The sequence below is a fragment of the Enoplosus armatus genome, chromosome 11, assembly GCF_043641665.1.
Source record: "Enoplosus armatus isolate fEnoArm2 chromosome 11, fEnoArm2.hap1, whole genome shotgun sequence".
NCBI classification, from domain to species: domain Eukaryota; kingdom Metazoa; phylum Chordata; class Actinopteri; order Centrarchiformes; family Enoplosidae; genus Enoplosus; species Enoplosus armatus.
This window is the reverse complement of record NC_092190.1, coordinates 4695022-4707051: the sequence shown is the minus strand read 5'-3', so window position 1 is coordinate 4707051 and position 12030 is coordinate 4695022. Positions and strand designations below refer to the sequence as shown.

Genomic DNA, 12030 nt, shown 5'->3' with positions numbered 1-12030 from the left:
GTTTGAGACCCACAAAAGCCACATATTTCCCCTTTTTGCATCGGGTCAAACCGAGTTCTCTCTCCTATTTCTTACGTAAAATAAAAAAAATACAATTGACTGGATGGTCAGTGTTTAAAATGAAGCATCCATTAGTCCATCTGTCCAAGTGCCCTTCAGCAAGACACACATAATGAATGTCCACTCTGAGAAGAAATTGACCTCAATAGACACTGCGGCAATCACTGTTCGTTATGTAAAAGTAATTATATAATTAACATATTTGCGGGCATGACCTAGGTTGGACCGGCGTTTAACCCTTGTTACACTCGTTTATCAAGATCGTTTTAAGGGCATTGTAAAGAATTTGCTCAGAGGTTGTCCATTCAACACAGCCGCTGTTGCAGGGGTTTCATCCTAGAAACTCAAATCAGTCCAGCGTCCACTTATTAAGGGGCTTTAGGGTGTGAGGGAGCCAGCCTCAGTGGATTAGCCTTAATGCTGAAGCAATTTTCTGCTTGAAATCGGTGCTGAATTAGTGATTTGTTTGCTCCTTTCAAGGATTTGTTTGCACTATGACCTGATTTACATAAATGCACTGAGTTGTATAAAAGCCCAGTGCTTTCACTGAGGCGCAAAGAATTGCTAAATTTGCCCTCACTGTGCAGTCATAGTCAATCATGGTTAAATTATCCAATGAACAATTTGGTACCAACCTAACTTTGTTCTGTGTCAGGAGCTGGGAAATCTACAGCGCACAGCAGTGGGTTCACTTTGAGAAAAGGGCAGCATATCGAACTAACTGGTAATCAAAGTCACCGCTGTAAATCATGTGTCCATACTGGAGAACCTGACCTTGTTAAGCAAAGGAACCACAGCCATATTTCTTTAACCTTGATGAACTTATCATGTACAAACATGTTGTAGGTGATAAGTTTATGTGACATGCTGGGTTTAAGAACACAGGCAATGTCTTTTTTCAAAATCCACATGTGATACGACAAAAATGACAAAACTAAAATATCTGTGCAGCCATTCATTTTAAATCAGGCTCTGTGCGCTGACCTCAGACAACCTTGCATAGCTCTCCCTCTTTACAAAGAGTCTGTGACATCTGGGTGGTTTATTTTGAGGAAAGAGAGGACAGTCTCACAGGGCCAAGTGTTCACCTCAGTTTAAGAGAATGAGCCAAAACAGTCTGAACCAGCCTCTGTTCTGCCGCAACGACGAGATCGGGAAACACTTTTAAGTTCAATGTAGTCGACGAAAATCCCAGATGGATTGGTGTTCTGCTAAAGACAATACAGCGCCATAAACAACTCATTAAAGCTGCGCTAGGCATGATGTTGATATAAACTACCCCTGTTTTATCAGCTGAAATAAATGAGGGTCTTAATTAGTGTCCCACTTATTAAGATGCAAAAGATTTGTCAATATTCTGGTGTTGGGTACAGCCACTTCTGGGAAGAGACTATCAAAACCTGAAATAGGAACTTTTTCCTAAACAGCAGTGAGCACATGTTCTGTTCAGAGAAAGCTGGACTCACCACTGGTAGATGTTTTTTCATTCAAATTCCAAGACGCTACTTTCCGATGGCTGAACAAACCCAGATCCCGGTACTGCTACAACTTGTAAACTGCATTAATTTGGCCCACAACCATCCAGAGGTTGTTTCTAGTATCAGTAGTATCAACAGTGGGAGAGAACAAGAGGAATTAATCTTAACTTTATTAGCTAATCGTTCCAGCAGGGTTAGCTACGTACAAAAGCAGAACAATAACTCTCAACAGATCGTCGCTTCTTTGTACACAGGAATCAATATCAAGTATCCCAACAGAAATGATGAAGATCAACACAATGACTCGGTGGTGTTGCGTGAAACAATTATGTCCGAAACAAAGCGTACAATTTTCTGTGGTTCATCAGATGTAACGCAAACGATGTTCAGATGTTGTCAAAATACAAATGGCAACGTGCTACTGGGACCTTTAGTTCCTGAGGCTCCTAAGTTCTGGGACTACTTGGTCTTTCTGAGTACTTGGAACATTTATTTTAAAAAATCACTTCTTTAGGGCAAGCAGTTTGAAAAGTTGCAAAGCCCAGCTTTAATTTTACCCGCCACTATTTGAGTAGCATTCATGTGGTAAAACCACCATCTGGTTCTCCCTGCAGGGTTAAACACATGTTATTTTTGACCACTGTTTGAAAACTCACGCTTGCTCCTTTTCCTCCTCCTACTCTCAACAGGTAAACTTTGTCCTGGGCACCGGTCTGCTGTGTCTCTTCACGCAGGCTTCTCTGACAGGCAGAGACCAGGCTCTGCTGATGAAGACCTGGTCTGACCGCATGGGTGCCCTCTATAGGAAGATGAAGAACACAGGAGGCCGCTGCTTAGGCTACTTCCTGGAGCAGGCGCAGGAGGATGTACGGCAGCAGCTCCACGAGGCTGTGCAGAACCGTGCACCCCCTGAAGAGGCGGCTGCGAGCATCCTGAAGACCCTGGAGAAGAACTACGATTGGCTGCGCTGGGCGGTGATGCTCCACCCTGCCGTGGGACCCATGGACGAGGAGAAGGACGAGGAGAAGCAGGAAGAAAAGGGGGAAAAGGAAGAAAAAGAAGAAACTGAAGAAAAGGAAGGTGTGCCGGCAGAACAGCAGCCCAACAATTTCCTTTCTGTGGCATCTGCAGCACCAATCCCTCATGTGGTGGCGTGCTACCGTGACACACCCACTTCGCTGGACAAGAGCCGCATCCACCAGCTCATCGTGGACCTGGAGTGGAAGATCCCCAACCCGCCACCTGAGGTGTACGCTTCCATCGAAGAGGACCCGGGCAGGGCGCGGCGTTACCTGGCCTCACGCATGCTGAAGAAGCTGCAGGAGGGGCTGGGATCCGGTGTGGCCGTCCATGTGGTGCCAGGCAGGATGGAGATGAAGTGCAACTTCCCTGCAGCCTCCTACTACCTCTACGAGTACAAACACCGACTGGCCTCGGGCACCGTGTGTGTGTTTGGATGAAGGAGAAAGGAGGAGGAAACAACCTGCTGTTCTCACACAGATGTTTCATAATCATATTACAGTATTGGCTTTATTTTTGTTGCTTTCACAGTGGCATTAACATGTCTTGTGTAATATTACTTCCAAATAAATGTCATTTTAGAGAAAAAGAAAAATTACTTACATGAGTTTGGTTTTTTTTACCTTCCTTTAAAGCAAAATTCCAGTTTATTACAACTTGGGTCTTATCTAAGCTCCAGCCCCCCCTTTGTTCAATATTTTGGTTTATGACTAAAAACTCAACATTCCCATCAGCCTCAGCTCTAAGTTGTGTTTACTGTTAATTAGCAAATGTTAGCATGCTAACACAACAGAGGTTGTGAACATTATACCTGCTGAAACATTATCATCGTCAGCAATTAACTTGGTGAGTCAAATGTTGTTTTTATTGATAGGAACGATGGACAAAAACGACAAAAATAAAGCCCAAGTTGTATGAAACCAGAATTTCCCTTTAAGGCTTGCTGAACATTAAGATATGCATTGACTTTGCAAACATCAATGCTAAATCGCAACATCAACAAGGATGCAGACTTCCAACGTTTGATCCGTCTTTGCTGTTGAGGTCTTTGTTTATTGCTGATAACTGATGGATCAGAAGACAGAATAATTCCAGTCAGAATGAAAATAGTAAATGCTCTAAAACTGTCCGTCTCACCAATGAATAAGAGTCCAACTCGTGTCCACATGAGGAATCAGCCACGGTCTCACCGTTCATCACATAATCACAATGTCCTGGAAATATCCATATCTCTTGTCCTTTGCATACAGTGAAAAAGTCCAAGTGTTGTTTTTGGTCTTACACAAGTCCACCGTCAGAGTTGAGCTGAACCATTTTTTCTAAGTCCTTCTTGACATCTGGGAAGCCCTCCAGTGCATCATGAAAGTCGTCCCAGGACAGAGAGAAGCACTGGCAGTCGGTCAGTGCCTTCACTGTGGCCAGATGTTTGCCTTTGGTCAGCACGCACGTCTCTGTTGTACACACAGAGGGAACCACAAGAGCGTGGTTAATGAGCGAGTAAACCCTAATGACGGGGATGAGATCTGACAATTAATCCTAAATTAAATAACCAGACTTAGCCGCGTTGTTTCAGGAAGCCTGCTTAGCTCTAAACGCTGCGGAGGTTCGCTGCCAAAAAGATTAGGACCTGTTCCCACTTAAAGCCTGAGAATTAAATAAATCCCCCAAATTGGAAAAGACAGTGATTTAAAAAAAAAAAAAATGTAAATGTAAACAAACAGAGGCCTGCAGATGTGTTCAGTGTGTGTGATGTGAAAAAGAAATGAATACTGAGCAATGAAAAATCAATTGGAAACCTGACAAAAATCTAAATGAAAACCCACCAGAATGGATCATTTACTTCCATGTCACAGTAGTAATATAGATCAGGGAATCAAAATATATTTGATGTGAACTAATAAACAAACTAAATGACCACATGGCAGTTGCTAAAGCCTGTCTTCGCCTGTTCCAACCTCTTGTAAAAACTGCTCTGTATAAATTAGTTGATACTCAAATCACCTACCTCTAGTGGTTTACAGCCATGCAGATAATTTTGGTTTTATTTGTCAAAATTTTGAAATAAGTGTCTCAGAGATGTTTTGCCCAGTGCAATGGAGGGGAATGGGATTTTGTTTGTGGTGCTCACATCACCAAAAAAATGACAACAGCAACATCTTTTCCTGGAAACATTATCCCTGTTACTGTAGTTAATCCACAGAACACGCTATCAGCTGTTTTCATAGGGACCGTTTCTCTGGTCGAAAGTAGTTCCAGTGAAAACTGTTCACAGTGAGGTCTGTGGATTATCCAGAGAATAACTGCTTTTACGCAGGGGTGGACGAAGTACTACAGCTGTCAGATAAATGTAGGGGAGCAAAAAGTACAATATTTACCTCTGAGATGTAGTGGAGTAGAAGTAAAAAGTAGCAGAAAAAAGAAATAATCAAGCACCTCAAATTTGTACTTTGGTAAAATACTTGTCACATTGTTACTTTCCACGACTGTTTTGACACATGAGACAGAAAATGTACAGATTTTTAAATGGAGTTTGGCATGATTTCCTGAGGAGAGACAGCAACATACAATGCTCTCCAACAGCTTTGACTGTAACCATTTTCTACTACTTTCCCTATGAAAGCTGACAGCAGGTCCTGTGGAGTATAGGGACAATATTCTTCGAAAGAGATGTTGCTGCTCCATTTTTTAAAAGTAATATTTCAAAATAACTATCTGCATGGTCAGATAATATTAAACGTAAGTGAGAAAATACGTTTGAGTGGACTGACCCTTTAACATATTTTCCCTAGCTCAATACAGAGGTTTATACACTCAAGTATTAATTTAACAACCATAAGCACACATAATGGTGGAAAAAAACAAAACAACTGAGCAGACGCCATCTGCTGAGGAAGACCATGAGATGGGATTGAAATCAGAAAAGGCTTGAATTTAATTTTTTGTCAAGTTCATACTTAAATCTCCAGTGATCAATCCCTAAGTATTTACCTGCAACATATATTTCAAAGTACAAAATATTGCTAATGCATAATGTACCCAAATGTGTGGAAGCTCAACACAATGGAAGCTTAGAATATAAAGACAAATTAGCTTGCAGCACTTTTTATCGTTTCTGTTCATTTGTTACATTATGTAATACTTAAACAGCGTTGTGTACTTTTGCTTTAGGTAATACAGATGTTACTAAGAGTTTTTAAAGCTAACTGACTTTTCCTGACTGATGACGTGATTGGATTTCGTCTTGGTTTGTTTGTATTTTTCTAGAGGCATAAACAATCTGCTGTCCAGCTAATTGGGCTGAAAACTTTGTGAGACAAGTTGTAACACACACTCTGATACTGATACTCGGATGATTTGTGAAATTCCCTGATATTCCTTCACTTCCTTTTCCTCTCCCACTTCAAATTCCCTGACTGGAAATCACTTTTCAAGTCACTGAATGATGTTCCAGATATTCAATAATCAGAATAAATCCAACTCACCTCCAAAAAAGTCTCCATCACACAGTTCCCTCTCGTAGGAGTCAGTCTCCATGAGGACCTGGCCGTGGTCGATGAAGAACATGCGGTCGCCCGGGACGTTCTGTCGGATGATGGCGTCTCCCTCCAGGAAAACCTCGTACTCCAGTTTGAGGAGGACGGCGTTGATAAAGTTTTCATCTCTGTTCTGAAACACCGGCACATTTCTTAGCAGCCGGCTGCACATCACCATCAGGATTTGCTGAAAAACAAATAAAAATATTAGTTTATGAGACTAGAAAGAAGATTATTATAAAGCCTCAAAAAGAAAAAAAAATCAATAAGATGAACAAACACACAAAGGAACAACAACTTAACAACATTAAGTTCCGAGCAGAAAGTGCTCCACAGCTGTACCTCTTTGAGCGCTGAGGACACCGTTTTCATGACGTCCTTCTCATGAAACCACTTCCCTCCATAGCGAGCCTGGTAGTAGTTGTTGATGCGAAGGCACAGCTCCGGTGGCAGCTTCATGAAGGTCATGTAGTGCTCCAAACGACTCATCTGTGGAAAGTCACAATGTTTTCAGGATCCACCTCCCATCACATGACACATGACACTTAGCCTTACAGTGCTAAGATCTACTCGAGATGCATATTTAATCATGTGTCATAATTGCATAGTTTCACTTTCCACATCTGTGTAACTGTAAATGCGAGGTGTGAAGGGAATATTTGGATGTCGGCATTTAAAATGATGTTTTTAAAACAAGTGTCAGTTTTTATTCTTGAAATGAAGACTTAAGCCTCAAATAAAAACCACAAGTTAAAAAAACGTCCTTTCTACCACAAGTCTAAATGTTTGTCTCCTACTCTAGGTCTTTCGTTTGTTCATTTTTTGATGATTGCTGTGTTTTTTTTGGGTTATGTTATTTTATTTTTAATGGCTAATCCCAAACAGGTATCAAATGTCTGACACTCAACTGAATAAATGCTCCGTGGCTTCATAACTTTTTGGGTCTTTACATTTTCCAGCATCCATACTCTGCATGAATGATCTTAACGTTTTTATTCTGAACTGATATTTCAAATGATGTGTGAACAAGTGGTGTCATACATCAATATATGTAACAAAACTTTTTAGCATCGTAGCAGCAACTGTGAAGGACAACAACATGCCACTCCATTTCACAGATCACGGACTCAATGGGACATGATTATTCTAATAAAAATGAAGTGAAATAAATAAATAAATAAGTGATTAAATATATTAATAAGAAATTAAACAAATAAATAGTTTAGATTAAAGCAACTTAAAAATGCTAAAATAACTAATAAACGTCAACTCATTACTTATTTCTGTAAGTAACTAAGTATATTTACTCAAGTATAGCACTTAAGTACAATTGTTTTACTTTGCATGAGTATTTCCATTGTATGCTACTTTGCACTTCTACTCTACATTTCAGAAGGAAATATTATACTTTAAGATTTTACAAACAAAAGAAATTATCAATTTCTAAACAAATGTATCAATTTATTTATACAACATCCAATAATATGATATATATATATAATAAAATAAGTCTCTGAAAGGGAGCATTCTTCCAAACAAGTACTTTAATACCTTAAGTACATTTTGCTGTGTTTATACTTTAAGTACATGCACATGTACTATGTGAAATCTTGAATGCAGGACTTTTACTTAATTGCAACTTTTACTTAAGTAAAGGATATGAGTACTTCTTCCACCACTGAGTCCAGTAACAGTAGTTTACTGCTGAACAGTATTTTCAGATGAAGGATAGTGTCACCTTGCTCTTGTACTCTTTGGCCGCTGGGTCGATGTTGGCGATCATGGTTGTAGCGTTGGCCACGAGGACGGTGTACATCAGACAGCCGGACACCATACTGACCATGACGATCCACATTTCAACATAATCTGGAGAACAAGACACCGACACACCAGCTTGTTTCATGTGAAATGGAGGGGTATTTATATCTGAGCGAGACTGTGATACGCCTGTGCTTTTTTTAGTGGTGGATAAAGAAAATCTATAATTCCTACTTGTTGGTGCGTCCATGGAGCCATAAGAGAGAGCAATCATCTGTGAGAGAGCTCGGAAAACTCCCCAAGAGTACTTCACAATCACTGTGGCATTCTGGAAGAACATTTTTCATTATTAGTGATACTTTTTGTAGATCTGGAGCTTCACAACAACAACAACAAGAAATCTTCACATGAATTTATGATGTTTTGGTATTTCTGCTTGAAAAATTACTTTGAAAATAGATTAAAATAGTTGAAGACTAATTTTCTACATTCACAACACCTCATCAACAACCATCATCATTCACACTCCATTTGTCAAGAGTAATAGTTGTCTCGTCGTTTGTGCAATTTGTTTCACCATCAGGTTTTCTTTCCGGACCCAGCAGTCGGTGGGAAACTCCTCCAGCATGGGGACAAAGTACTGGATGCAGCCATTCCAGTGACACAGCAGGAAAATCATCATGAACAGAGACAGGATGCGGAAGAACAGGCGGACCACCTCCAAGTTCGCATTTGACACCTGTCAGGAAGAGATGACAGGAAAGCATGTGACTTTATGGCATCTAGGAAGCAAATCATACACACTGCAGCAAAAATACTGGGGTTAAGACTGGTCTAGGATCAGCCATGTCCCCTCAAAATATTTATTGTGTTTAAGACAGCTAGTTAATATCTTTCATAAATTCAACTCCCACTAGGAATAGAGAACAACCTTAAAACAATGCAACAAACTATGTGATCAAAGTTAATGTTATATCTATTGTGCACACCCAAGGTCCCTTTTTATGACTTTAACTTGCGATAAAAAGGTAGAAAGTTTTGCACTGTAAAAGATCATTCTGGGTTATTATTAATGAAGTCAGATTGGGCAAGAAACATGAGCAGTCAGATGATCGGACAGGCTGTAAACAAACCGTTAACAGTTTTTCCAGTTTACCTAAACCACTTAATTTGCAGAAAAACCCGAAAGTGAGGGCACATCTTGTCCCACTAGGGATGAAGAGGATTCGTTAAGTAAACAGATTTATCTGTGTGAAATTAATAAATCAATGGGGATACAAAACATTTCTTTAAATTTTCCAAAGCAAGAGGGTCCAGTAACCACCACTACACCAAAACATACAGCAGACAACCATTCATTTTCAGCCACAAGTAGCTGATTAAAGGCTTGGAGTTACACGCAAATTCCAGATATAACATACATTATGCATGGACATCGTCAAATCAAAGTAAGTTTGATGTGCGCTATCCAGACCTCTGTTGTTTGAGCCCAATGTTTGGGTACGTCCAATTACAAAAAGGCAAGCTCTTTTAAAAATCTGAAAATTATCCAAATGCATTGTTGATCATGGAGTAATGTGTCAGCTCTTGTTTTACAAATGACATTGTAAGTGTTTAAAGGATTTGACATTGGAGCCAGGTCTGGTAAGGTATCTGCAGGTCAGACTGATAGGTTGATTGAATTTCAAAGGTGAGCTTTGAAGACTTTGTCTGGCGTTTGAACTTACTTTCTCCACTTCGTTGAAGAACCTGACCAATCTGGACACTCGAGCCAACCTGATCAAACTGAGGATCCGCACAAACATTAGTATCCTCATCATCTTGTTGGTCTTGGAGGGGTTGTCATCGTTGTGATATTGTAAGTCCTGGGATAATAAAATACAGATGCTCAATTACCAATATTATGTTGTAGTATGTTTCTTGTTTAATTTATTTAATTTCATTAATTCATGTTTTATTATCATTGAATTTACCTTTTAAAATGATCTTATGTGTTATGTATTTTATTACCTTTACCTTAGTATCTATTGTCTATAAAACACCTTCTTAATGCTCTGAGTGCTCCATGAGTATCAAATTATAAACCATGAACAAATAATGTAAAAGTACATAATTGTTTTGCGAACTGACAAGTACTGTATCCTTTATTACCGCAAACAGCAGTATGTAGCCAATAGGGAAAGCAGCTATAACGTCCGGTATGAACCATGTCCTCAGGTAACTGACTCGGATCCGTTTGATATCCAGAATAGCTTCCTGTGAAAGAGAATAGAGCAGCAGATTGAGCAGATGGATGACGATGCTGTGCAGCACGTGGCACGATCGCATGTATAATTTAACACTTGAACTGAACCAATATTTTGGGAGTTTGTCCCAAATTAAGGGAGACAGCGGTGTCAGATGGGACTGGCAGTGTGATCAAAGAAAATCAACATTAATATGACGGCATCGTTGAATTGTTGCTGATGCACATACATGAATATTTCAAACAGGCAGAAACTGACAGAGAGTAAATCTGGCAAAACCAGATGTTTGTGCGGTCCAGAGAAAACATCACGGACAGGAAAAACATCCCAGATGGGCCATTTGTGATTGGCGAGATAGAAGTCACAAAGCATGAGCAGATGAAAACAAACAGGATATAGTCTGCATAATACTTAATTGGAAATGTTATACTTCTCATTTATCCAATACATCATAATCCCTGTTATAAAATCAAACAGCAGGTGCCAATTTCGCCTATGTCCAGGAGCCAAGGGGGAGGTTTGTTAATCTAGCCTTTCGTGTATTGAGTAGATTACAGATGGGGCAGAGATGGATTGTATGTGCTTGTCTGCGCAGGGATTATAGTCTTCCAGATTGTGTCTGAAAATAGAGTACAGCCACTCTCACCTCGCCGTCCTCTGCTATGATGCCCATTCGGAAATTCAGAGCCACATCTATCAGGAACAGCGTGTCTGAAAACACGTTAAATCCTTCCCATGCCAGCCCGCTGTTTCCGTCCAGAAACGCTATCTCCATGGGAATCCCGATCAGGTTCAGAAATGTGATGGCCATCATGCACATGATGTAGTAACTCCTGCAGGAAAAGATCACAAAAACATATGTGAGCGCATGTGGGACTTTTGACTGAGCCTCAGATCTTGTTTCCCATGTAGGTTTGTAGTGGAAAGTCTCAGTTCATTTGCCAGAAGGACTCATTAGACAGTCATGCTGCAGCCGGTAAGGCAAGCTGATTTATGCACACTAAATACTCTGATACTGTAACTGCACATCTCCTCAGCCTGGGTTCGATTGCCAGGCTCAAATAACTCTGCTCTCTGATCCCAATTGTTTCATCCCCTCTCTGTTTTCACTCCATCTGATCATCTTACAAACTAATAATAACTGCAGGGACGATGCAAAACACAGCCATCTGTGAAAACATGTTCCTTACAGAAGTCATCTGTTTTCTTTCTCCTCCTAATCCTCCAGGATCCTCTTTAAAACCACTTCACAAAACTACATACTCTTTGCATTGTTGACTAATGCTTAATACTAATTAGTAATGCAATATGGAAGTAATATGGAACCGAGTTGCAACTGACAATTATTTTCAAAATGGTTAATCATTTTCTTAATTAATCGATGAATCTATAAAATGTAATTTTATATTTTAAAATTCAAAACACAATTTTCTAAAACCTAAAAATATTCAGTTTACTGCAGAAAAAGACACAATTGTAAAATTGAGAAGCTGGAACCTGAAATTGTTTAGATTTTTTGATCAATTATCAAAATAGTTGTTTTTCTATCAATTCACTAATCAATTAATCCACTTATCATTTTAGCTCTAACATGGAGAAAAATAAATATGATAATACTTAATAATCCCTGGAGCAAAATGAAGAAAACAATCACTTACCAAAACTTGCAGAAAGTACACAACTTTTAAAGGAATGTGGAGGTGGTGTCTCAGTACAGGACTGCCCTGAATCTATCAAATTTATTAAATACCTCATGAGGCTGAACGGGTGGATGACAAAGACTCCGCTCTGCAGCTGTCGCATGCATTCCTTCTCCACGGCCATTTCGCTGCCGTACACGTACAGGGACTGTCTGTTCAGCTGCGGGAGAAGCAGGGCTCTCCATCCACAGGTGGCTGTGGTGCATCCCGCAGCGGGACCTTTTAGTTTCTCCAT

General features: G+C 40.0%; 2 protein-coding genes across 2 annotated transcripts; both read right to left on the bottom strand.

Annotated features, from left to right (window-relative positions):
• Window positions 1–3836: 3836 nt before the first annotated feature.
• Window positions 3837–7934, bottom strand: LOC139292615 (potassium/sodium hyperpolarization-activated cyclic nucleotide-gated channel 1). The gene is made up of 4 exons (XM_070914977.1): window positions 7830–7934; window positions 6434–6580; window positions 6041–6278; window positions 3837–4009 (listed from the first exon to the last, which is right to left on the bottom strand). The coding sequence occupies exons 1-4, from the start codon at window positions 7932–7934 to the stop codon at window positions 3837–3839; spliced, it is 663 nt and encodes a 220-aa protein (XP_070771078.1).
• A 13-nt stretch (window positions 7935–7947) lies between these two features.
• Window positions 7948–12030, bottom strand: hcn5 (hyperpolarization activated cyclic nucleotide-gated potassium channel 5). Its single transcript, XM_070914976.1, has 7 exons — window positions 11846–12030; window positions 10742–10928; window positions 10001–10105; window positions 9577–9714; window positions 8427–8588; window positions 8029–8177; window positions 7948–7957 (listed from the first exon to the last, which is right to left on the bottom strand). The coding sequence occupies exons 1-7, from the start codon at window positions 12028–12030 to the stop codon at window positions 7948–7950; spliced, it is 936 nt and encodes a 311-aa protein (XP_070771077.1).